General features: G+C 41.7%; 1 protein-coding gene across 4 annotated transcripts; it reads left to right on the top strand.

Annotated features, from left to right (window-relative positions):
• Positions 1-215: 215 nt before the first annotated feature.
• Positions 216-26,607, top strand: uggt1 (UDP-glucose glycoprotein glucosyltransferase 1). 4 transcript variants are annotated; one of them, XM_061794064.1, is made up of 40 exons: positions 216-311; positions 2,230-2,371; positions 2,463-2,539; positions 2,840-2,973; positions 3,048-3,160; positions 3,233-3,407; positions 4,090-4,186; positions 4,245-4,323; positions 4,401-4,501; positions 7,124-7,223; positions 7,806-7,866; positions 9,545-9,636; positions 10,326-10,476; positions 10,554-10,673; positions 10,760-10,845; positions 11,824-11,959; positions 12,050-12,181; positions 12,261-12,425; positions 14,022-14,142; positions 14,246-14,344; positions 14,507-14,530; positions 15,943-16,037; positions 16,200-16,406; positions 16,736-16,867; positions 16,941-17,071; positions 17,871-17,966; positions 18,063-18,165; positions 18,245-18,324; positions 19,083-19,272; positions 19,362-19,520; positions 19,612-19,697; positions 20,349-20,433; positions 20,525-20,616; positions 20,917-21,106; positions 21,184-21,366; positions 22,416-22,576; positions 23,211-23,325; positions 23,996-24,112; positions 25,034-25,187; positions 25,888-26,607. In XM_061794064.1, the coding sequence occupies exons 1-40, from the start codon at positions 224-226 to the stop codon at positions 25,905-25,907; spliced, it is 4,689 nt and encodes a 1,562-aa protein (XP_061650048.1). In that variant the 5' UTR covers positions 216-223; the 3' UTR covers positions 25,908-26,607. The 4 variants fall into 4 exon arrangements, with proteins under 4 accessions (XP_061650048.1, XP_061650050.1, XP_061650049.1 ...); XM_061794065.1 differs by having other exon boundaries at positions 244-311; positions 2,236-2,371; XM_061794067.1 differs by lacking the exon at positions 216-311 and adding an exon at positions 1,794-1,827.
• The last annotated feature ends 34 nt before the right edge of the window (positions 26,608-26,641 follow it).

The following is a 26,641-nucleotide window of genomic DNA, read 5'->3' as shown; positions in this document are numbered from 1 at the left end:
TTGGTATCGGATCAAAACGACAAACGACTATATATTATATAGTCGTTTGTAGTTTTATATATATTATATAGTCGTTTGTAGTTTTGAGAGGCAGATTTTATGCATAATTCTTAATGATTTCGTGTCGCCTCTTTTTTTTTTTTTTTACTTTTCCCTATTTTGAGAGCGTCCGTTCTTGTTTTTATGGCAGTTTTTATTCACCAGCACATTTTTGATCAGGCAAATGTGTTGGCTACCGAAAGGCTCGCTGACAAGGACCCCACCTCCTCTCCGGCAAATCATGATTCCAGGAAGCTACGACGCCGGCTTCGGTGAGCAAAATAAAACCTTATTTCATATCAGCCATGTGTAAACCAATGCTCGACTCCTCGGTTAGAAAGGAAATTGAAATATTTCGTCCTAATAGCGCTACTTGCCGGCAAAAACTGACTGAATGGAGTGTTAGCTGAGAGAGCTAGCTACTGCGGCTAGCATTAAGGGGAAAGCTCACAGTGCTGTTGTGAACTCGCCCCCATTGTTCTCACTTTAACTATAATGTTGACTCCTGTGGGTCGTATTCATTTGGTGTTTTGTAGTGGTGTCAGTCAACGTATTGGCTCTAATAATGTGACAGCTCTGGCCCAGGCGGTGACAGCACGTACAAACTGTGCGGTCATTGGACGAAGGGGCCACGCTGAGAGCTCCTATTGGTTAGAACCCGTAGTGTCTTTTTGTTTACAAGCGAAGCTTGCTGGTGCACCCACACAACATCCTGCTTTTATAATAAATGTAGTCACTCTAAATTTGGTCAGTTAGTCTTCAATGAACCTAAGATGCATGTTTTTGGAATGTGGGAAGCAACCTGCGTACCCGGGGAAAGCCCACGGAAGCATAGGGAGATCATGCAAACTCCACACAGGAAGGCCGGAGCCCGGATTCGAACCCTCAGCCTCTCAGAATTGTGAGGCGGATGTGTAAAACCAGTCGTCCACCCCTCGGATCGCAAAACAGTTTCATATACAATCATTTCAAAATATTAGCAGACATTACAATTGCTTCCCTCTTGCCATAAACAGTTAACTTACAATTTCATAGTAAAATGCTGCCAATTTATGTCTTGAGATTGTTGTCACGTCTCTGTCGGACCAATTATACATTATTCCTGCACTCACTGTAGTAGTCTCGCCACTCTGCACTATTTGCATATCTGTTGTTGACCAATGCTGGTCACTTGTGCAATTATCTAGTATATTAGTAGTATACGTATCTGCACCATTTGCACAATTGACACTGTTCCAAATTATCGCACCACTTGTCACTTTAGACTGCTTACATTTCTTGAAGTCTGCGCCATTTTCACAATGGTGAATGAACCAGACTATTCCTCTATTAGTCATTTCAAACTGCTGTAAATTGCTAGAGGACTCTGCATCATTTGCTCAATTGTCAAAAAAGAAAAGTGTCAGCATTACTACATTGCTGGTAACCTGTCATTGCTCAGTGACTCTCCGTACTGGGTTTTTATGTCTCAAAAGTATTTTCTGTCAAATGGCTGTCTGTTGTCGTACTAGAGCGGCTCCAACTAGCGGAGACTAATTCCTTGTGTGTTTTTGACATACTTGGCAAATAAAGTTCTGATTATTAATAAAATGGCTTCGCTCCTCCCAGTCATACAAAGGTTGTCTATCAGTCGAGAAGTATGTATTTATTTGTTATGGATGATTTTAGAGGCGTTTGAGGTGCTAATTCCATGGTTTGTTTTTTTTAATTCCACATAGATGGTGGCCACTTGCCACGTTGCTCCTTGTATTGAAGAGGAGCTACTGCACATGTTCAACTTTTTTATGGGTAAAAAAGTTTGCACCAGAGGTCGTAAATTCATCACAAATCAGACAGCGCAGATGGAAAGAACAACATTATTTATCATTAACTGTATAATATTTATCCTGTTCATCTAAAATAGGTCTATATTTCAAAAAACATATTTTCTCATTTTTATTTGGTCTTAGTCAAGGTAATGTGGTGAATGGTCGGGCGGTGTCCTGGCATCCCTTATTGACCAGCTGCCACTAGTATAAATGCTAATCAAAATTTGACCAATCATGGGAAATTTTATCATTGCAGGTTTGTTGGTAAACTGTTTCATCCCTAATTGTAGTTGTTACATATCATTTTCGTGTCAGTCGTTTGATGTTTATGATGTTGCTTTTTTGCATGCCATGTCCTCAAGTTTCTAATGTCTGCTGTCAGGTGCAGGCTGGACGATGTGGCTTCTGTGGATTTCGCTGCTGTCGCCGCTCGCCTCTGTTTCCGGCGGCGGGGCCGACTCCAAAGCAGTTACCACGACCCTCACAGCCAAGTGGGCCGACACACCTCTGCTGCTGGAAGCCAGGTGGGAAAAAAATCACCTACACACCACGTTTAAAATGTCTGTTTAAACGTTCACTAAACCTCATCGCGTATTTGTTTTGCGTCATCTTAAGTGAGTTCTTGGCAGAGGAGAACCAAGAGAAGTTCTGGGAATTTGTCGAGACCAATCAGAACATAGACGAGCACAATGGTGAGCTAAAGCTATTCCCTTGAAAAGTCTTTGCTATTACATTGGAACTTCTAAAATTGAACACGATAAACTAATGTAGCGGTCTAAAGTTCTAATTCTAAAGGTCTAATTCTCAGTATGCCTTCTTTGCAAATATCACAAACAGATGGACCAAATACATGACACCAGTGGCGGAATATCTAAATCAGTCCTTTCATTCACAAAAGCTGGCAGCTAACTAGTCGCTGTTTAAGATGCGATAACCTTTATTAGTCCCATACTGGGGAAATTTGCAATGATGATCTGTTTTTCGCTCTCCAGCTGACACAGACCAGGGCTATTACAAGCTGATAGTGCAGAAAGCGGGCGCCTTTCTCAGCTCCATGCAAGTGAACATGCTAAAGTTCGCCCTGTCCCTCAGAGCCTACTCAGCCACAGTGCACTCCTTCCAGCAGGTACCAGCAATTTTATTACTTTTTTTTTGTGACTGTCTCTTAGTCAGCGTTTCATGATCCTGCTGTGCGTCTAGATTGCGTCCAATGAGCCTCCTCCTGCCGGGTGTTCAGCCTTTTTCAGCGTCCATGGAGAGAAGACATGCAATCCCGACACATTGGAAGCACTCCTGAAAACAGCCTCAGAAAGGTAGCGCCAAACTGAAACAGTTAGTAGTGGTAAGATTCCTGATAATAATTGACTGCACTGTTCCCCACTCAGGCCGAAGCCTTATCTTTTCAAGGGCGACCATAAATATCCAGGATCAAAGTCAGACGCTCCTATCGTCATCCTGTACGCCGAGTTGGGGAAAGCAGATTTCCGGGAGCTTCACCAGGCCGTTGTGGACAAAGTCGGCGAAGGCCTGGCGACTTATGTGCTCCGTCATTATGTTGCTGTAGGTGTCTCACATCTATCTCATCCCATCTGTTCAATTTGTGCTACATTTGGGTCTATTTAAACCTTGAATAGAGCCTAGCGATATTTTGTGACATTCAATTTATTACAGTTGACCCCCGCTATTCGCAGGGGGATATGGAGTGTTTTTTTGTTGTTGTTTTTTTAAACCTCTCAAATTGTTCATAAGCGAGGATAATCCGTTTTAGGGGTTGGTTACCCCCAAAAAAGAAAACAAAAATAAATAAATAAACAGTGAGGTTAATCCGCAGGTGCCAAGCCACGTGTATGCAGGGGTCCACTGTATTTTAAAATGTCCACATTCCTCAAAGGCGAGTTTGCAATAAAAAAAAAGAAATCACTTTTTTTTGGGGTCATATGTCAAAATGTGTTGCTTCACCATTTCTGTTCAAATATCCGTTGCTTAAAGGCTTATAATACTGCCACATTGATGCTATTCATAAGCCTGTCTATGGCATTTCCCGTTATGTGTCATGGCTAAGTTAGAGGACTTAAGTTAGAAAAAAAGTTAAGCTTTTATGGTTGTTTTAAATATACATAAATGACTTTTTATAATCTTTTTAAATTTAAATGTGACTTTTTTTTAATGTAGCTCTGCCATTTTGGATACTTTAATGAACAAAGATGACAGTTTTCAAAATCTGATTATCCTTTTCCGGTAGAATCCAAGCACAAAGAGGGTCTCTCTCTCTGGCTATGGGGTGGAGTTGGCCATCAAAAACCAGGAGTACAAGGCGAAGGATGACACACAAGTCCAAGGTACGCACACACACATAATGTAAACCCAGAGCAGTTAGTCAGTTGATTGTGGTTTCAGGGGCAGAGGTGAACGCCACAATGTTTAGGGAGAATGATCCGGTGGACGAGGTCCAGGGTTTCCTTTTTGCCCGACTCAAGTGAGCCAAGCACTCTTTACCATGCAGTTCTTCACCACAAAGAAGACTATGTTAACAGGAGCATTTTGTATCTTCAGGACACTCTACCCAGAACTGAAAGAACAGCTGAAGGAGCTGAGGAAACATTTAGTGGAAAGCACCAATGAAATGGCGCCGCTCAAAGTATGGGAAATGCAAGGTGGGTCTGGTTCCCATGTCCAGTGGAATTTTTTGAGTCAAACCTGAGTGTGCATCAAAAGATTAAGTCTCCTGTATACTCCCATTTTACCTTATCTTCAGCTCTTTTTGTGACACTATTCAAAATGATGGTCACAAAAACTCAGTTCAGCAAGCATCGATGGATTAACTCTGTTTTGCTTTTTCTTTGGAGTGTTGTTTATTTTGGCGACACTTATTCCAATAGACCAAGTCCCAACAAAGTGACGGTCATTCAAAGCGTGCATTGCTGTGTCTATGGCTTTTTTTGTTTTGTTTTGTTTTGTTTTTTTAGACTTATACTTCCCAAAAAAGGTGTCGCCCTAGCTGGTGACTAGGCCTGGGGCCGATATCAGATTCTGACAATATAACATCATTGAGCATAAATATTGCGGTTTTATCGTATCACAGTATTGCAGTTACAGCTGTAAAATGTACCTTGTTCCTTTTACACTAAGATGTAAGTGACAGTTTGACCCTGGAGGATATTATTCTTAATACCATTATTTTCTATGGGGAAAAGGTCTTCACCCTCGTGAAATTGCAATGTAAATCAACGAAAAATAAATTTTGAAATTCAATCATTTGCCCAAACTCAGTACAAACTAATGTAAGGAAAAGGACCGACACCAAGTATGCAGTGGGGATGAAACACATCCTCGGCTTACAGTTTAACACCTGCTGGTGTTATATCTGCCACTTTCATTTTGAGGGAATCAATTTTATGATGTTATAAATACCCCCCCGAGGAAGCGCGGCAGCTCGGCGTCCATTAGTTTGTCGACAAAGTTGACAAATGGTGACTCTTTGCTGGCAGCGGAAAAGTCCCCTGTTGCTGTCACATCATAAAATCGGTGGTTCATTCACCTCAATGGTGATATGATTTCCTGGCTGTATTATAAAAGACATCTCTATATCCTGGTTTTAAGACAGTTGCACTAATAATGTGGTAATTAATCGAGGTAACTGACTACAGTGCTTCATTGTACATATGAAGAGTGAACACCCGCTATTGGCAGGGGATACGTACGGACTGGGCCCTGTCGCAAAAAGTGAAAATGTAACTGATGCCCCCCGCCCCCTTAAAAGAGGTTTATAATTTCCTGTATATCCCACAAGATGCTGCATAAAGTTCCTCAACTCTCTTCAACACAGTTCACTGGTAACGAGATGGTGGCAAAGCACTACATGGAGCTCCTCAACTCATTTTAACATAGTCCCTTTGGCCCAAGATGGAGCCAAAGCAAAACTTTTATTGCTTTGGCCTGAGTACAAAAACAGTAACAGAGGATAGGTAACCCCAAAAATTCTGTGAATTCTTGAATGTCTAATCACAAATATGCAGATAGAAATGAGTGCAAAGGGGATCTAATATTCCATAGTGTTGCTTTTGCTGTGAGCGCATGCCATCATGGAGCCAAAACCGCAACGCGTCTACACTACAGACTCTCCAATCAATAAGCTTGGTCAATATTCAAGACGTCATATCATTGGGGAGATGCGAGTCTGCTGCAACATTAAAGCCGCATTGATTAGGATTTGACAGCACCCTTTAAATAATCGACTTCCACAGTTTCTTTCACGTTTCCAACTTTCCCCAGTTCAAATGCGTTCCGGGATGTTTGGACAGTGTCACCATGAGGCCGCTCGGGTTGCTTGCTTTGAGTTAAGTGTCTGTGTGTGGGGTGCGGATGGAAGGGCTGGCTGAGCTTTGAGTTCAAAGTGGCATCTGGCCGTCGGGTCTTTATCTGCAACCCTTTTGGGGCTGGTTAGTGCTGCCTGTTTACAATGGGAGGCAGACCTCTGGGGGCCCATAATCTCGCATGCTACAAGACCACTGCAATCAATTATAATCCACACTCTTCTGCTTCTCCTCGTCTTGGTGTAAAGCCTGCATTCTTGTCAGAGTTTTGAGGCAAAATTAAATGTGCTGATATGCCTCACTGTAACCAAGCTAAGCATACAGCTGGATCTATGATACATTCCAAAAACATGCATTTTAGGTTAATTGAAGAGTCTAAATGGTCGATAGGCGTGAGTGTGAATGGTCGTTCGTGTGTATATGTGTCCTTGGATTGGGTGGGGACCGCTTCAGTGTGTACACCATCTTGACGCATCTGCTGATGGAAGAAGGCAGGGCGAGAATAATTTTAAACAATATTACTGGTATGTCGCTGTTAAAATTAGGACAATTATGGAGAAATTCAGCAAAATGGCAAAATACAATGAAGACTAGACAGAAGTAATACAAAACCGCACAACGTTGTGGAGTGACCACATGTCAGAGTCTACTGGAACGCTAATGGTTGCCGCATAGTTAGTCTAGGATCATCATCAGTACTGTGCAAATAACTCTACACTAGAAGTCCAAATGATCAGTTAACTCTTCGATGTCAGTTTGTCAACAACGGTACCATTAAGCAGAGATGATTACAGTACTTCTGTTTTTTTTTTCCCAATGGGAAAATTGAGGCATTTATTATTTATGTCAATGATGCACCCGCTTTGGTAAACATTGAAATATAATTGGGCAACTTTAAAATGGGTTGAATTTTATTTATTTATTCTCCTCCCCTAATTTTTTTTTGCACCTCCTCTTTCACAGACCTCAGCTTCCAGACAGCTGCACGTATCCTGGCTGCTCCCGCTGTGGATGCCCTTAATGTTATGAAGGACCTCAGTCAGAACTTCCCCACCAAGGCCAGGTGAAGAATAATCAAACACAGACAAATGTGAAAAATCCTGCTAGGAAGGTGTTTCTAAAATATATATATATATTTTTTCTTGTCAGAGGACAGTTAATAGGCACCAGTCAGATACTGTATGGTTACCAGATCCCTAAACAATACCTATGTTTACAACTGTACCGGCATACGACCTTTCGCGGTTACTAACGGCGTGTAATGAAATAAACGTAGTAAAAAAATAAATTTAAAAAAAGCACGCTTATTTACCGCTGTACTTACTGTTTTTATTTGAGATTTTTATATTTATGGCCTATAAGTGGTTTTCATGAAAATATTTACTGTAATTATGACTTATTATGTGAGTGTTGTACGAGACTATGCCACGTTCTGACTTGTGTACAGATTCAGGTTAGGTCCACACCATAGGAACTGAACTCAGTCGTAAAACAAGGAACCCCATTTAGTAGTTTTAATCCAGAACAAAATTTGGATAGTAGTTTGAGTAGTCCAAACTCAAAATGGATCCAGCCAAATGGCTGCGATAAAGTACCGCTGGTTATAATGGGCAATAAGTCCACCCTTTCTCCCTCTCTCTCGCAGGTCCATCACCAAAACGGTAGTCAGCGCTGAAATCCGCAAAGAGATCGCCGAAAACCAGAAGGTACCACTTCCTCTCACTTATGTCACTGGCCACATCATTAGGTATACAAGTACAATCTTCCACCAGAGTTTGTATCAGAAAGTCTGCTTCTAAAGGCTGAATTTTTAGTACAGCTCTTATCTGGACCTTTTCACTGGCAAAAACTCCAATTGCACCACTAGTAAACAAACACTTCCGTCAAATGGCATTGAGCAGATGTAGAAAACAGGATAGTGGCTTGAATGGTGATTTTGACCTTCTTCTCTACCGCCGTAATTTGAATGTGTGAGGTGTCAGTCAAAAGATGATGTTACATGGAATAAATTGCTTCCAAGCGAGACGGAACGCCGCCTGTAATTTACATTTCAACCTGTAAGTTGATTCAAAAATAGATGCGTTGAAAATGCAAACAAAGCAACTGGTGAATGAATTGACTTTTCTGTTCCTGGGATTAATGGCAGAGGGCCATGATTATTTGTATACATCACTCCATTTTCTTTACCTCTTATCCTCAGTAGGGTCGTGGGTGTGCTAGAGAAATAAAATTGTTAAAAAACAAAACCTTTTGGGCTTTATCTAGCAGCACAGTCCGAAACACAGCAAGTGTTAGTCGTCATTTTCAGTTCAAGTGACTCGTAGTTAATCACTTTCTGCCACCCGCACCCTGACACCTATTGTTTACAAATATTGTCAAAAGGTCCATTGGATCTCATTAGATGTCTTTTAACACAACAGATCCAATGAAAAAATTGTCACAAACTATTATTGCACAGAGCCTCCACAACACCACCTCTTTAGGGTCCGAGGGGAAATATCTCAAAATGAGGACCGCCTCCACTTTTATGGAGTGATTCTTTATTGAAGTAGTGTGGACACGTGCACCCCCGTGAATTTTTTTGCATCTGTCAACACGCTGTTTGAGCAGGACGCACGATATTTGTGTTCATCGCATCCTACTGTAATTGCAGCACTCCCAAGTTTGATTCAACTGACGTCTTTGTTCTCTCCCTAATGAGATTTAAGTGGCGGCAGACGACACCGACTTCCAGCAATGTCGCTCAGGCAGCAATTAGCTCGTTTCGCGCAGGGTTGGCATTGCTCCACTCACTGACTCCCGAGCAAAGCTGACAGAGCATGTTTGTTTTGCTTATCTTATCGTGTGAGCCAGTTATTCTCAAAGTGTGCTACGGCTACCACTAGTAGTATGCGTGCTCCTTCTACTGGTGCCCGAAAGAATCACTGCCTGAGTACAGTTCAGTTGTATTTAACTTTTTAAGTTCACTCCCGTTGCATTTGATATTTAAAACGATTTGTTTTTAAACATTTATTTGGCACAATATTTATTTAAATGTTACCTGCAATACGTTTTTCAACTCATTATTGATAGTTCTTTTGTATTCCGACATTTAAGCAAAGAGTTAATGTTCAAACTTACTGTGCATAATGTTACAATGGCTTACAATAATATTAAACATACTTTTTAGGAATAAAACCTTTTTCGTTCTTGATGAACTACTATGCTACGCTACTGTATTTTAATGCTGGACATGATGGTAGCACTTGGAGAGATGAGTATATTTTTAGGTGGTGCTTGGTGTAAAAACTTTGAGAACTGGTGTAAGAAATAAAATGAATGCCAAATTTGACAGAGGGATTCAGTGTGAACAGGTTATAGTTTAATTGGTGATTTTGTTATCAGTTCTTCAAAGGAACGCTGGGGTTGCATCCGGGGGACTCTGCCCTGTTCATCAACGGGCTGCACATCGATCTGGACTCACAGGACATCTTCAGGTACACAAACTCTTTAGAATAGAATATAACTTTATTGTCTCTGTCAGAGGAACAATGAAATCTTACAATTTGGAGGCTCCATTTAACATGAGTTTGAATGTAATTGGTTAATTCTGAACACAGCCACATCCCCAGTTAGAAAAGGGTGTGCACACCACACCACATTATCTCATCTGTATATTTTCGCTTTCCCTCTCTAGAAGATTTGCTATTTTTTGCAAATTGAGTTGGACAGGTTATAGGTCACATTAATCATTTATCTTGGTCTCATTTTTTTTTTTTTAATAAATCCTTTCATTTAAAACAGGGGTGTGTAGACTTTTTATAGCCACACAGACACTACAATATGTAGTGTATTTTCTATACATTTTATGCTTCCAATTTTTGGGGAGGGATGTTCAAATACAGTTATGTGTTTGTGTGTTTTTATAAGTTTAGGTTTGTTTAATAAGTTTACATTTTTTCGAAGTTTGTGGGAGGAGTGAAACTATTTAAAAAAAATGTGGAATAGGGTCTCGTCATATCACAGTTTTTCACCTATTGTGGATTTGGAATGCATCGAATGACGAAAAAAAACAAAGTCTGTCTTGACTTTAATATCGAAATGTCATAATCCAAAGACATTTTAAATTTCCCTTTTCTCCCCCCATAAATATTGGCTAAATTGTGAATTGTCACGTGTCCGATAGTGTGTTTGAGGTTCTGCGCAGCGAGGCGCAGGTGATGGAGGGTCTGCGCTCGCTGCTCATCGACACGCCCTACATCCACGACATCCTCAAGCTCAACGTACAGCCGTCAGACTCCGACTATGCCGTTGACATCCGCAACCCCGCCATCAGTGTAACAGAGCGTGTCAAATCCTTCACAAATAACGCAAGTACACATGTTGCACGTGGTAATTTGTGTGTGTGTTTTAGTGGATTAACAATTTGGAGACAGACCACCGGTACAGCTCGTGGCCCTACAATGTCCAGGAGCTGCTCAGACCCACCTTCCCCGGTGTGATTAGGCAGATCCGCAAGAACTTCCACAATCTGGTAGGACGCCACTTGATGAACCAAACCAGACTGTATCCACATGTGAGATCGAAACACTTAACTTTATTGTGTGTGTGCGAGTGTAGGTGATCATTGTGGATCCGACTCAGGAGAATACTGTGGAGCTGCTAAGTGTTGCAGAGATGTTCTATTCAAACAACATCCCACTCAGGTTGGTGCCTTCAAAACTATCGTTTTAGATCAGCACAGCTTTTGAGTCGAAAATTAGGATTGGGGTGAATTTCGGCGAACACGTTTGAAGTCTTACAACTTTTGGCACCACACACTTGAACAGAGTACGTATGTATCTGCAGAGTAAATGATGTACGCCATGTGAAAAAGTCACTGACAATCAACTCGAGGCATGCAGTGAGTCAGTGTAGTTCACGGCATGTTTCATAGTTGTATATCTTTAAATGAATTAGTATTTTGACATCAAAAGCCCTTTCTCAGTCTTGCTTTAGTTGTTTTATAGATTGAAGTGTCACAAAAACAAAAAATATTATCATCTAATTCACTGTTCTGCTTGACACGTTTCTTTTCACAAAATGCTTGTTTTCTCTGCTTGTTGGTCAGAAACAGCTGTTTTGGTGAAACCAACCAATGTTTTACTGCTGATTACGAAAGAAAGTAAAAAAGGTAGAAACAAAGTTTTTTGGGGGGTCAAAGAAGAGAATCTTCTCCTTTTGGTAGGTTCGTTGCTTACAGAAACCAATATTCTGTGGATTTTGAAAGATCGGAAAAAATCGGCTGGCAATATGGGAAACTGCTCTGAATACAGCTGGCAGTGAATGAGTTAATATTAATACCGTATGACATTATCATTAATTACAAGGTCTTGAAAATAGTAGTAGATTAAGTGAATATTTGAGATGGAACAAGGGGATATTTATTTTATTTTATTATAAAAAGTGTGGTGTGTAATATGTATTACTTTATAATTAGCGTAGCATTTTAGAGGTATGAGCACAACACTACCGGGACTTTTGGTATCAATTTTTGAAACTCAATTTGGGGGCTTCGTCAGGCATAGTTGGAATGATCTTTAAAATGTCTGGACCGGGAATTTTGTGTGAATGCTGATGAAGCAGACAACACACGCTCTGCATCCCAATATGAAACTTATGTTGCCTATGTGTGTGTTTTGTAGGATCGGCCTAGTATTTGTGGTGTCGGATGAAGACACCATAGATGGAATGGAGGATGCGGGCGTGGCCCTGCTGCGGGCTTACAACTACATCAGCGACGAAGTGGACGGCCACAATGCTTTCGAAGCAGTCATCTCAGTGAGTCGAAGCCTCCGACCGCAAGACATGATAGTGTTGTTGTTCTTGTCACCTCCTCTTTTTTTTTTTTCTTTCAATTTCCTCCTAAAGATGTTTAATAGCGTCCCTCTTGGTGAACGATTGACCGTCGGCAATGTGGTTAAAGTTCTGGAGAAGAGGTTCCCCTACGTGGAGATCAGCAGCGTCCTGGGAGCCGACTCCAGCTACGACAACAACAGGAAGGTGAGACGGGCTGTTTTTCTTCACTCTCAAATCCAGTTTGCTCGGACATTCAATTCACTATCTGTGCACATCTTTGCAGGACGGGCGGGCATACTATGAGCAGACGGGGGTGGGCCCATTGCCGGTGGTCATGTATAACGGAATTCCGTACCAGCGCGAGCACCTGGAGCCGGACGAATTGGAGACAGTCACCATGCAGAAGATTCTTGAGACCACCTCCTTCTACCAGAGGGCCGTCTACCTGGTCAGTTGGAGCACATACAAGTACACACTGTATATACAGTAGTCTACGCAGTAAGTGGTGTGGTGTAACTAAACACACACGGCCACCAGATTCGCAGAAATATCAGTGTGTAGTAAGGAAGTGCATTAATTGGAGTGTTCATAGCTTCACTGACCAATATACAGTGGTACCTCGACTTGGGAGTTTTTGAAGGTAGAGCGGAACCTCGATAAAAGAGATATAGCGGATATCGGATAAAAGGGACCATCGGGAATGAAAAATGTGTCCAAAAATAGTTTCCATTTGTCACTTAAACTGCTATTGACAAAGTCTGTTAGTTCTAGTATTGGCTGGTGTTGTTTACTGGCGCTGTGGCGCAATGCAGGCAGAGAATGGGACTGACGTATTTCCGGGTCACAGATAAACAATACGACTACATCCAATTCCAAAAGACGTGTCTACGTGGTGGCCATGTTGAATGTGGGGCTTTGACGTGGCAGCCAGAAACTAGCGTGGTTGAGGTAGTTACTTGAACAACTTATATTTAAACACAAGTGGTCGCAACACATCCAGGCAGAGCATACAGCAATATTTACAGGCATGTATTCTTTATCCTCTTCGAAAAACGACTAATATTATTGCTTCTTAGTTGTAACGGTCTTCTTCTGTGAAGGAGCAGCACAATTCTCATTGAATTATCATGATGCACACAATGTTTAAGTCTTTGCATTCTATTCAATTGTTATTATTGTATGTTTTTATAATTTACAATACTGGAGGAGAGTGCTATTTTTCTTAATAAAAAACACGTCACAAAATGTTTTGTTATGGATTATTGGCATTTCCATTCATTTCAATGAGGTAAGATTGTTTGATATAAGAGTGTTTTGAGTTTCGAGTGTCATCACATGACCCGATTAAACTCTTAAATCAAGGCACCACTGTATAGAGGAAAAAAAGTTAACGTAGTAGTGTTGAACATATAATAGACTCACATTTTTAGCACAGGTGCCTTAAACATCCTCATAAGGGTCGCGGGAGTGCTGGAGCCTATCCCAGCTATCATCGGGCAGGAGGCGGGGCACACCTTGAACTGGTTGCCAGCCAATCGCAGGGCACATATAAACGAACAACCATTTGCACTCACATTCACACCTATGAGCAATTTAGAGTCTTCAATTAACCTACCTTACATATTTTTGGGATGCGGAAGGAAACCGGAGTGCCCGGAGAAAACCCACGCAGGGACAGGGAGAACACGCAAACTCCACACAGTCGAGGCCGGGGATTGAACCCCGGTCCTCGGAACTGTGAGCCAGACGCTCTAACCAGTCGTATACCGTGTCGCCAGTTGGCAGTTGAAACATTGTAATTGAGACAGTTTGCTAACGATTAATTGTTTTAATCTCAGTTGTGCTGACTTGCAGTAAACTAATGAGATCGAATGCTGAGCTAACACTCAGCGGAGGGTGCCCGCTGCTGATTGACTGACAATGAAGGAACAAAACAATTGCTTTTAGTTTGGAACCAATTTTAATTGTCTGTCGGTGTCAAGGGAATTGGCTTTTCTGCCTTTTATCATTCGTCATAAGTGGCGTTCCTTTGTGCGACTCGTAGGGCGAGCTGGCGACAGATCACGACGTGGTGGATTTCATCATGAACCAGGCCAACGTCGTCCCTCGCATCAACTCCCGAGTGCTGTCCACCACCAGAACCTATCTGGACCTCTCTGACACCAGTGAGTCCATTTTCAATAATAGTCCGTCAGTGTCATAAGGGAGCCTCTCCAAAACGACCAACGTAATGTCCTACCTTTTTTTTCCCCCCCACCTCCTCCCTAGACAACCATTTCGTGGACGATTACGCTCGCTTCTCCACTCTGGACACCCGAGAGAAGAGCACGGCCGTGGCTAACAGCATCAATTACATGACCAAGAAAGGTCAGCACTTTAAAAAGGGACTTTTTAGTGGCGTTTGAGCACCGCCCAGCAAAGACGATGCAGTCACCCTCAAGCCTGAGCGCTCCTCATTGTATTCTCTTCCTCTGTCCTCCTCCTCCTCTCCCGCTTCTTCCTCGTGCTTTAAAATGTTGCCTGCGCCAGCGCTGACCACCACCAATCGGCATGGTAATCACCTCTTCATGATCCCCTCCTCCTTCCTCTGTAGTGCCTCTCATCCATCCCTGCCTCATCACACTATGGTTCATTTGGCATGACATTGTCCTTTAAGGGTCTACCTGCTAATGTACTAAACTTTTAACATCTTTTACTCCATCTTAGGAGAGCATGAATGTAGTACTTGTTAAGCCGTGCCAGGGGTGGGGAAAGTATGGCCCACTGGCCACATACGGCCTATTGCGTTCTTTAATCCAGCCCACGGTATTTTAACATTAATAAGAGATTGCATTGATTTTGCAGTTTTTTCCTAAATTTGTTTTTTTCCCCTAAATTAAATTAAAATTTTTAATTAATTATGATGAAATTAATTATAAATATAATTTAAAAATGAACATCAATTATTATTCTTAGGGCTTCAACAATTAATTGTATAATTTGATTACAAAATAAGTTGTGGCAGAGTCTCTGCCTCGAAGCTTCGCAGGGATCATTTTTCCACATGGACTAATGCTACTGCCGTCGCACGCACAACTTAGTGTAGAAATAAGTTGCCGCAATGTCGGCACGCCATGAGTAGAAGACAGAGAATGTCCAACGTTTGGGATCATTTCATACTTAAAAGAAGAAAAAAAACAAAGTGGAATGTGTCTCCTGCAAATAAGAACAGGCGTACAAGAGAAAGTCTACGATCACCAACACAAAGTAATGTTAGCTAACTTAATATAACTTACCACTCAGTAAGATAATAAGAAGGTATTGTAATTCCCTCACAAGTGGACACACTAAACTATGAGTGAAATAAAAAAAAATTGTTTTATTTATTAATGTTTATTAAAGTTTATTAAATAATGGCAAATTTAGTCAATTTAATTATGAGTAGGGAAATGGAAAAAAAACGTGGATGGATTATTATTTTATTGAACTAAACAATTGTACATAAAACAAAAATATTTGTAAAATAAACAATTTTATTTGAGTGAAAATTTGTAATTAACTCATTCACTGCCAGCCTTCCCAGTTAACATGGATATTTGACTTCTAAAGCCGTCAATGGCAGTGAATGTGTCAATACTAAATTAATTATCCATTCCAGGTTTAGGGTTAAGACAATTATATGGGTATGAATTATTATGATTATTCAGATAAACTATGTTAAGTATTTTAAATTACCTTTTTTCATTATTTTATTTCCCTCATGCGGTAAATAAAGCAAGGTATATCTATCTTACATCCAAATCTAACTTTTTTTTTTTTTTTTTGTAATTTATTTATTTATTTTTTTACCCCATCTACGAATGACTTTGTCCATCAGTGGTTAAAAAAAATGGTGGCCCTTGAGCACCAACTTTCACCCACACCTGAGCTACATGCACAACGGCACGTCAACACAGTGTGTAACTTTGTTTCTCTCTGCTCGCCAGATGATAGCTACATCCGGCCTGTGACTTTCTGGGTGGTGGGAGACTTTGACGTGCCTTCAGGACGCCGCCTCCTTTATGATGCCATCAGACACATGGTGACTTTGTGTTTTATCACATTTATCCCCAACATGATGGCTCGTTTCCTTTATTTTACTTGTTTAATTCATTTAAATCTGTAATAAACACAGAAAAGTGCCACCATTTTCCTGGACAAGTCTCTGAGATCAGCTGACGTTTGCAGTTCTCGCCCTTGACAGAAAACCAGCAACAACGTGCGTCTCGGCATGATCAGCAACCCGTCGGCGAAGCTGTCGGCAGAGTCGAGCAGCGTGACGCGCGCCGTCTGGGCCGCCATGCAGACGCAGTCCGCCAACAACGCCAAGAACTTCATCACCAAGATGGCCAAAGAGGAAACGGCAGCGGCAGTGCAAAAAGGAACCGATGTCACAGAGTTCGCTGTTGGGGTAAGTTAATCTTGCCTTGTTCATTTACCTTTCGTGGCAAATAGTTATATAGTGGTACCTTGACTTGTGGTACCTGTCCTGGATATGTTTACATGTTATGCTCTATAAAAATATGAAAACATATAATTGCTTGTGTGGTAGCAGTTCAAGCAGACTGTTTGTTACTTTTTGTGGTTTTAGTTGAAGATCAGACTACATTTTATGGCCAATTCATGCAGAAATTTAAGAAATGCCAAAGGGTTCACTTACTTTTTCCTCCCACTGAATAAAATACCCATGCTTCTTTAAGGACATATTTAACACCTACAACTTGTGGATCTTTCCCTCAGGGGATGGACGTGTCATTGTTCAAGAGTGCATACGAGAGTCAGAAATTTGACTTCCTGCTCTCCCATGCCGCCTACTGCCGAGACGTGCTGAAACTGAAGAAGGGCCAGAGAGCCGTCATCAGCAACGGAAGAGTGAGTTCTTATTTTCTTAGGTGGATTTGTTCCTCACCTCACCTGGGTTCCATTTTCCTTCTTCCTGCTGTAGATCATCGGGCCGCTGGAGGAGAACGAGGTGTTCAACCAGGACGACTTCCTCCTGCTGGAGAGCATCATCCTCAAGACGTCAGGCGAGCGCATCAAAAGCAGAGTGGAGCAATTTGGCATTGAGGAGGACAGGTATTTAACGTCTTTGTGCTTTTAACTCTCCTGTTAGATTTGTTTATTTGGAACACCAGTAATGTTAATAGGTCAGTGTAGCCTTCAAATAAAATCTCGGGTTCGATGTCACGGTGACTATCCCGTGGGGACCGAGGCCCACACAACAGAAGGAGCTGCACAATTTATTAAAAAGCATGAAATTATGATGCGCAAACTTTGTAGTTTTTTTACAGTCTGTTTAATTATGTAATGTCGGTATGTTTTTATGAAGTGCAGTACTGTAGAGTGCTAATTATTTAAACACCTTACAAAGTTTTTTTTTTGAGGGGTGGGAGGGTTTAAGCCGTTGCTGGAATGGATTAAAGGTATTTCCATTCATTTCAATTGGGAAAATGATTTGAGATACAAATGTTTTGCCTTACAATCGTGGTCATGGAATGAATTTAACTCCTAAGTCAATGCACCAATTTATGGTATTATATCAGTCAGTCCTCAGTATATTTGAAATATTGGGAGGCCTGAAATTGCTCTTCAAAAGGATGCTGTCACAAAAACAATACAAAATCTTTTCTGCCCCCCTTTTAGTGTGTCGCTCCTGGATCATATATTTAATATACTATACATGAAGGCTGTTAACAATAATAAAGGTTTCTAATCAAAATATTTTGGATTATATCCAGATTATTATTTTTTTAAACACCTGAATACTGGTCAGTCTGTCCTTCAAAATAACAGAAGACAACAACGCTAGGCTACTGGCTAAAGACTACAGCGCTATGTCAGATACCAGTCAATACCATGCAGGCTTTTCTACCAGGGCCAGCGACCTGGTGATGAAAGTGGACGCTCTGCTCTCGTCTCAGCCCAAAGGAGAGGCGCGCATAGAGTACGGCTTCGCTGACGACCGCTACAGGTGAGTTAGTGGAGGGAAAAGCAAAAACATAATGGTACTTCTCTTAAAGGGAACCGGATTGATGCTGTGCAGCGTGTAACTTGTGCTTGTCATCAGTGCTGTGAAGATCCGTCCCAAGGAGGGAGATATTTACTTTGACGTCGTAGCCGTGGTGGATCCTGTGACGCGAGACACTCAGAAACTGGCTCCTTTCCTGATGGTAGGTCCAGCCACGCTAAGCCTTAGCTGACTTGATCCTCCTGTCAATGTCTCTTTGACATTGCCTTGTTTCCCCTCAGGTTCTGAAGCAACTCGTCAACGTCAATCTGCGGGTCTTCATGAACTGCCAGTCCAAATTGTCTGACATGCCTCTGAAGAGGTACGCATAGTAACTAGGTCTCACGTTTTTTAGCATGAAGTCGAGCGTGTAGCTTTTTCCATTAACTAGCTACAAACTGCATAGCATTATTCTATGGGTAATATAAATACAGTATATTGATTACCTTGGAGCAGACCATAGTTTTGATTTTTGAGGGATGGAACTGACTATGCAGGTAACTGCAGTGTTCTCCGCTAACAAGCTATCGAAAGCATACAATTATTTTACGTGTACCAGTACATTGCTCACCTTTGAGAAAACAAACAAAGGCACTGTTCATTTTTGAGGGATTCAACTGACTATGTGGATAGCCGCATAGCTTTATCCAGTAACAGTCTAATAACAGACAAACATTTTTATGGCTAATACAAGTACGGTGATCAGTCCCTGCTGTGGATCCCGCAGATGCCATAAGATGGCAGCAAAGGATAACTTTTGTCGAAATGAAGCTCCTCAACTCACTTACGCGAATAACAGAGGATGGCTAACAAAAAATACATAAATCGTTTTAAACCTGTACCTTGCTTAGCTTGGAGCATCCAAAGTTGTGCCTGTTGGGTTTTGAGAGATTGAGCTGACTATGCAGACAACCATGTAGCGAGGTGACGAAAGCATAGCATTATTGTATGTATCATTTCTCAACTTGTGCCTGTTCATTTTTGAAGAATTCAACTTGACTATGTAGAAGCCAGCATAGCTTTATCCATTAATGAAAAGATTCAATCAGCAACCAGTTTGTTCTCCTGCATCCTCTTCAGTTTTTACCGCTATGTGCTGGAGGCCGAGGTGGCGTTCCAGGCGGACGGCAGCTTCTCTCCCGGCCCAATGGCGCAGTTCCTGGACATGCCTCAGTCGCCGCTCTTCACGCTGAACCTCAACACTCCGGAGAGCTGGATGGTGGAGTCCGTAAACACGCGCTACGACCTGGACAACATCTACCTGGAGGAGGTAACGTTCATGATATGATGGTGACGTTTTATGAAGCTGCTCTCCACTGCTCCTTTCGACAACGAGTATCTCCCGTGGTGACGTGCCAGGTAGAGAACATGGTAGCGGCAGAGTACGAGCTGGAGCACCTCCTCCTGGAGGGTCACTGTTTTGACGTCAGCTCGGGCCAGCCGCCCCGTGGCCTGCAGTTCACGCTGGGCACTGCCTCCGAGCCCGTCATCGTAGACACCATCGTCATGGCAAACCTCGTACGGTGCCGCATCAAGCGCCCTGAACTTGTCATCAGCACCACACAAATGTTTTGACTTAGGACTAAACATTTTTAAATGTGCTCTGTAGGGTTATTTCCAGCTCAAGGCCAACCCAGGAGCCTGGAACCTGAAGCTGAGGAAAGGAAGATCTGATGAAATTTATAAGATTTACAGGTGATGGCAATGACAACTACAAGAATTCCTGCAGACATTTGAAATGGGCCTGTTGCCTCTTTTTAACCTGTAATACAACATTTGTAATAGAGTTGTTGGGACTTGGGCTTGCCCAAGATAGAAATTGTAACGCTGAATGCTAACAACCTGTTTGGCTCCATAATGTTAATTCCAGAACATTTCGTGCCTCAATGGACATATTCTATAGTGCTAACGCTTACTAAGATAGGTTGAATGCTAATATATATATATATATATATATATATATATATATATAAACAGAGGGTGCTAAAGCAGATTGCTAAGGAATATCCATTATCCTTAGTGCCCTGCAGTTAGGTACTATTTTGAATGAGAAATGCTAACAGTTGGTATGCTGACATATAGCAAGGTACTAACAAGTCTACAAAAACCACCGGGACTGATTGCTAAGGATTTTATATGGTGCTATAGTCAAGTACCGTTTCAAATGAGAATTGCTAGTAATTGATATGCATTGATATGTATAGAAACCTGACTCGAGAACGCGCTAAGGCAGACAATTTAAATGAGAAATTATTACATGGGCCCAATAGTGGGGAATAACTGTGTTGTTGTTGTTTTTTATGTCAATGGACTTAACCTCATTTAGCAGTCAACTTTCTGTTGCAGTCACGACGGTACAGATTCACCGGCAGACTCTGATGACATCATCGTGGTCCTGAACAACTTTAAGAGCCGAATCATTAAGGTCAAGGTAAGTTTGCGTCCAGTTAAACTAACGCGGTCTCTTCTCACCGAGATATCACATCCATCCATCCATCCATCCACACACGTGTGTCCATTAGGTCCAGAAGAAAGCCGACAAGATCAACGAGGAGCTGCTGAGCGACAGCAGCGCCGAGGAGGACGACGCCGGCTTCTGGAAGTCTCTAACCAGGTAAGGGGTGCGAAAACCTTTATGCTCATGGGCCACATTTGCTGGATGGGCTAGATGTGCATGTAATTAATGCAGAATTGTTTTTAACAATAAAATAAATAGCTCTCAATTTTTATTTATAGCTACATTAGTGACTCCAACTAACACAGCCAAATTCCTTGTGTGTTTTGCCATGCTTGTCAAAAAAAAGGATCCAAAAAAGAGGATTCTGAATGATATACATTGATATTTGTACAAAATTAGGCAAAAACTTAAAGGAGTCTTGATAATAATGTAAGTGCTGGCTGGGCTTCTTCTCAGAGGCTTCACGGGCAGCGGAAAGACAGAGGAGGCCAAGCAGGATAAAGACGACGTCATCAACATCTTCTCGGTGGCCTCGGGTCACCTGTACGAGCGCTTCCTCAGGATCATGATGCTGTCGGTCCTGAAGAATACCGAGACGCCCGTGAAGTTCTGGTTCCTCAAGAATTACCTGTCGCCAACCTTCAAGGTGTGGTCTTGTCCATCTCTACCTGCCTTTAAGCTCACACCATAAGCGTCAAAGCTGTTGCCTTTGCCGTCCCGTAGGAGTTCATCCCCCACATGGCAAAGAAATACGGCTTTCAGTACGAGCTGGTGCAGTACAAGTGGCCTCGCTGGCTCCACCAGCAGACGGAGAAGCAGAGAATCATCTGGGGCTACAAAATTCTCTTCCTGGACGTCCTGTTCCCACTTGCTGTTGACAAGATCCTCTTTGTGGACGCCGACCAGGTCCGTTCGCTTTCTCTGTCCATTGAAAAATATAGCAGACAATTTATATCATTCTGTATACATAATTTGTAAACAGTAGGCACCAGGTGACTGACTAATGCTGACCATGGGGTTTGCGGGTTGTGCCACCAGAGGGTTTAGTTTGGTTTGAGTTTACTTTAAAAGGAAAATCTTATTTAAAACAGCGAAACGTGTCATTGAGGAAGATAAATTGAGTAAATGTCATAAATACGTGTACAGTGAAGAACTAGCCAAGGTTAATAAACACCACTAGGTAATATAACCATGAGCCAGTGTAAGTAAGTAATTTTGATATTAAATGCTGCCCAAAATAGAACAGACACTCAACAAAGTATGTTCAGTCAAACTAAAATAATCAAGGAATGACAAAAACAGAAGATGAACTCTTTAATTTGAAGTCCTGCTCCGTTTACGATCCAGCTGGTACACGCCAATTTTTAGATGTTACTGTCGAGGAGCTGAAAGACTTCCGCAAAGGATACATTCGTGGCGTCCCTCGTTTTTTAGCTTGCCCGTGGAACCTCCTCGATGTGCAATCCTCGCACTTCGATGTGCATTTAAGACAACGGAGATGTTCCTTGACATGGCGGCGTGACAACAACTTCCGTGTTGCTATCGAGGATTGAGGAGCTGAGAAATGAGGGCCAACCATGTAGACAGATATGATAAAAACTATAGTCTTTATCCTCTATGAAACAAATGATTAATATTACAGCATACCTAGCTTACCTGGTTAAATAAAGGTTACATAAATAAAAATACAACAATCTTACTGAGTCACTGACAGTAGTAGTAGTAGTAGAAGAACGGGTCTATTTTTCTTCGTGTCAGTGTGACGTTCCTATACTGCCTCCTGGTGGCCAAGTTGGGCACACCAGAAGGAACAGCACAATTAAATGAATTGCATCATCAATTCATGATGCACAAACGCTTTTATTTAATTCTGTTTATAATTACTCTGTTTGTATATAGTACAATATAATACTGTGCTTATTTTTTGTGTGTTTGGTGTTTTTGTGGGTGTTCAGATCGTGCGTACTGACCTGAAGGAGCTGCGGGACTTTGACCTGGAGGGGGCGCCGTACGGCTACACGCCTTTCTGCGAGAGCAGACGGGAGATGGACGGATATCGCTTCTGGAAGTCTGGATACTGGGCCAGTCACCTGTCAGGACGCAAGTACCACATCAGGTACATGACAACTTGTACACGCATGTACACACACACACATACACAGGACAAAGACAAATACACACGGGAGAATACATGGAAATACAACGACACAGAGAAACAAACGGAATGGAATGTTTGGGGGAAATGAGACCATCGTTCCTCGGTGATGTCATTTCATGGGGACGTCTACCAAAGATGACGTCACGCCATTGATGCGTGTCACAAATGAACCGTCTGCATGGCGGAATTATTTCTATCAGCACAAATGTCCACTTTATGCTTGATGTTTCAAGTGGGATTGAATTAAAGTCAAATATGATCAACACTGACACAAATTTGCAGCGCGTATTTGGAGTGACTCTTAATTTTGTAAATGTATATAAAATGGCCGATATGTTGCCTACGTATTACATTGAATCCAAAAACTGTAGAACCAACAGAACATTTTTATTTTCTTCGTGGCCAAATGCATTTGACAAAATGACAACCTAATTACTATACAAACAGAAATAGGTGGATTGTAATGAGCCAGTGTAATTGTCATTTTGATATCAAATACTGCCCCAAATAGAACAGACACTGAGCAAAATATTCATCTAGTTAAACTAAGATGATCAAGGAACGTCTCTGCTTTGTGACTTGTGCTCTCTAGCGCCCTCTACGTCGTGGACCTGAAGAAGTTTCGGAAGATCGCAGCAGGGGATCGACTGCGTGGTCAGTACCAGGGTCTCAGCCAGGACCCCAACAGTCTATCCAACCTGGACCAGGTGCACAGCACACACCTCCATTTTCATTCATTTTTAATTGCTTCACTTAGAGAATACATTTAAATTAGTATAAAATTTGCAATTTTTGTACAAGGGAGCAATATCATGAAATATTCTTCGTTTCGGAAAGAGGAGTTTTAATGCCTACACGCCAATGGAGGAAACAAATGACACATTTTTATTATAAAGGCCCTGTATAGTGTAAATAGGTCATCCAAAGTTTGACAGTCCACAGATGGGTATTGTGAACAACACTGCCAAATTTGAATAATAAAAAAAATCATCACGTATATAAAAGGAGGCTTAAAAAATTGTGATTGTGATGAAACCATGCCCAGATGAAGAATGGATGCAGCTTTCTTTTGCCTAAACATCCCTACATGTTTGGGGCGCCAACGTATATCTACTTTAAGTACAAAATTGCAATTGAATTAAAGTACTGGAAGCTCCTTCTGCTGGTTGTAGAAAGACTGTACCATGAGCAATATAGGAAAAACGGTGGTACTGAGAAGGGTTTTTTAGGTTGCTTTACACCCATCACATTGTGGAAGTGGTAGTGTCAAAAAATATATAAATGAAGAGATATTTTATACAAATTGCTTAATTGCCCATTTCATCAATAAAGACAACATGTACACCTTTAATTACTTTTTTTTTTTTTCTCTTAAAGGATCTTCCCAACAACATGATCCATCAAGTGCCCATAAAGTCTCTGCCTCAGGAGTGGTTGTGGTGTGAGACGTGGTGTGACAATGCCTCCAAGAAAAACGCCAAAACAATAGACCTGGTAAACAACACAAATGGACAACGCACACAACAACACTATAAAACATGCCTAAGACGCAAACAAAAATCACGAAAAACAACAAGTATAACAAAGACCTGAACCTGAACCATAGATCCTCACTATGCTTGTCTCCGTGCCAATGATACACAGGTAGACTGTAGAAAATGATTGATTTGAGTGGTCAACGTCACGTGGCTTGCGTACGGGCAGTGACGTCACGGTGACTGTTAATGAGTTTCGTTCGCTAGTGTGTGTCAGTGACAAAGTGAGTCGCAGCACACAAGTATACTGTTAGTCAGGGGTGTCAAAGTCGTAGTTCGGGGTCACACGCAGCCTAATTTGATGGCAAAGGGGCCGGGCCACTAAAATTATACCATACTTAATGGTATCATTTTTAAAAAAAAATTTGTAAATATAATTTTCCTTTTTATTTTAATGCAAAACAAAACAAGTATGACTTTTTGGGATCATTTTTACAAAACAACATATGCTGTATGTTTGACACCCCTACTCTAAGTGCCTCGGTCGCATTACTTGTTGCACCAGAATGCGTTACATAGAATTGTTTTAGATTCATGACAGGAGTCATATGTTGTTTTATTCAACTATTTATTTTACGTCACAATGGAAATTATGCTCATATTTGTTTTATTTTCAATGAAAGGGACATTTTGTTTTGAATAATAAGCATTACCGCATTTGGCCTGACCGACCGCAATGAATGGGCCTTTAACTCGTTCAAAAACTCATTTGCAGCCCTTTAGGATTTGTAGTTAAGTACCCCTGACCAAACTGATCATCAGTGTTGGGTTAAACAGAGAACAGGCTGTCATATCCCTTGATGGCCACTAGAGGGTGTACTAGTTAACACATTTACTTCACTCAACAAATCTATTTGAACGTGCACATGTGCGTTTGTAGTGTAACAACCCAATGACGAAGGAGCCCAAGCTTCAGGCGGCCGTACGGATCGTGTCCGAGTGGAGCGACTACGACCAGGAAGTCAAACGCCTGCAGACGCTCATCCAACAGGAAGTTACACATAAGAACCCCACGGCAGAGTCGTCCAGCACAGGTACAATGTTAGGGGGTACGGGATAGAGCCCTGACTACAATGACAACACACAAAATAAAAAAACAAACAATTGCTGACGCACACAAAGCAAGAACACACACAAATGCACACCACACACAAAACAACATACACAAGAAACAACACACAAACAAACAACCGACACACACACAGTTGCACACCATACACTAAAACAACAGACACACAAACACGAAACCCCCCCTAGCCCAACACACAAAACACACTCAAGCATACAACTGAAACATACCCCATTTAACAACACAAATGCACACCACACAAAAACAACAACACACAAGTGACACATACAAAACAACAGACACCAATGCACACTACAACCACAAAAACTACCTCACATACACCCAAAACACAAAACAACACAAAAACAAACGCACTACTGACACAAAACAACACACACAAATACACACCACACGCAAGAAAATGCCACACACATACAACAGCACTCACACCAAACAAAAAACACAAATGCACGCCACATAAACAAACACAAAGACACCAGCACAAAGATGCATGCCCAACACACACACAAAACAAGAAAACACAATGCATACCACAAACACACAACACAAGACAATGATAAAGCCCTTTTTTCCCCTATTAGACAATGACTAAATGAAAGCTACTCCCTTCAGTTCAACATAGTTTGAATGTCTGTCCCCTTCAGACATCCACACGGAGCTGTGAGGACGCCATCTCATACGGACCCCAAAGCCGGCTCTGTTTCAAGAGTCCGCTTCAGCCGCACGCCATTTTCTCCCCCCTGCTGCCCGTCGGACCGTCCACAAAACGGCTGCTGCTGCGCTCCCACAATCGTGTCGCGTTTTGTTTCTCTTTTCATTCCCACGCAGTCGGTTGGCACATCTGCCTCACGGTTCGGAGGCCGAGGGTTCAAATCCTGTGCGGAGTTTGCATGTTTGCCGGAGTACACGGTTTTCTCCTGGTACTCTCGCACCCTCCAAAAATACGCATCATTCATTCATTCATCGAACACTGTAAATTGGCAATTGTGGTTTATTCTATATGTGCCCTATGTTTGGCTGGTGACCAATCCAGGGTGAACCCGCCTCTCATCTAAAGTCAGCTGGGATAGGCACCAGTGTGGGTATGGGCGTGTGTGGGAAAATGTGTTTGTTGGTTCATAAAATTGCATTTTTGTTGTTACCAAGATGTTCTCCCTGCTTGAAAATGTTTATTAATAAAACAACATGAGGCGTGGTAAGAACTTCCTACTGTACGTTTTTTATTTTTTTAAATCTAAACAGCATAGGGGAGGGGTGGGGGATTTCCAGACTGCTGGCACAGAGTACAATTAGGAGAATAATTATTTTGTTTGTTTTTGGGTGTGTCATATTTTTGTTAAATAAAAATTTCCCAAAATAGTTGACACTAGATGTCTTTTTTTTGCCTTGTTTTAAAAT

Source organism: Phyllopteryx taeniolatus, chromosome 13 (genome assembly GCF_024500385.1).
Source record: "Phyllopteryx taeniolatus isolate TA_2022b chromosome 13, UOR_Ptae_1.2, whole genome shotgun sequence".
Taxonomy (NCBI): domain Eukaryota; kingdom Metazoa; phylum Chordata; class Actinopteri; order Syngnathiformes; family Syngnathidae; genus Phyllopteryx; species Phyllopteryx taeniolatus.
Note: the sequence above shows the minus strand (reverse complement) of the source record. Positions and strands in the feature narration are given on the sequence as shown.

What these genes read in the sequence shown, in the direction of transcription:
- uggt1 (XM_061794064.1), top strand. Translation starts at nt 224, where the DNA reads ATGTGTTGGCTACCGAAAGGCTCGCTGACAAGGACCCCACCTCCTCTC. An exon ending in CAGTGCACTCCTTCCAGCAG is followed by an intron (nt 2,974 to 3,047) that starts GTACCAGCAATT and finishes CTGTGCGTCTAG; the next exon opens with ATTGCGTCCAATGAGCCTCC. An exon ending in TCACAGAGTTCGCTGTTGGG is followed by an intron (nt 16,407 to 16,735) that starts GTAAGTTAATCT and finishes TCTTTCCCTCAG; the next exon opens with GGGATGGACGTGTCATTGTT.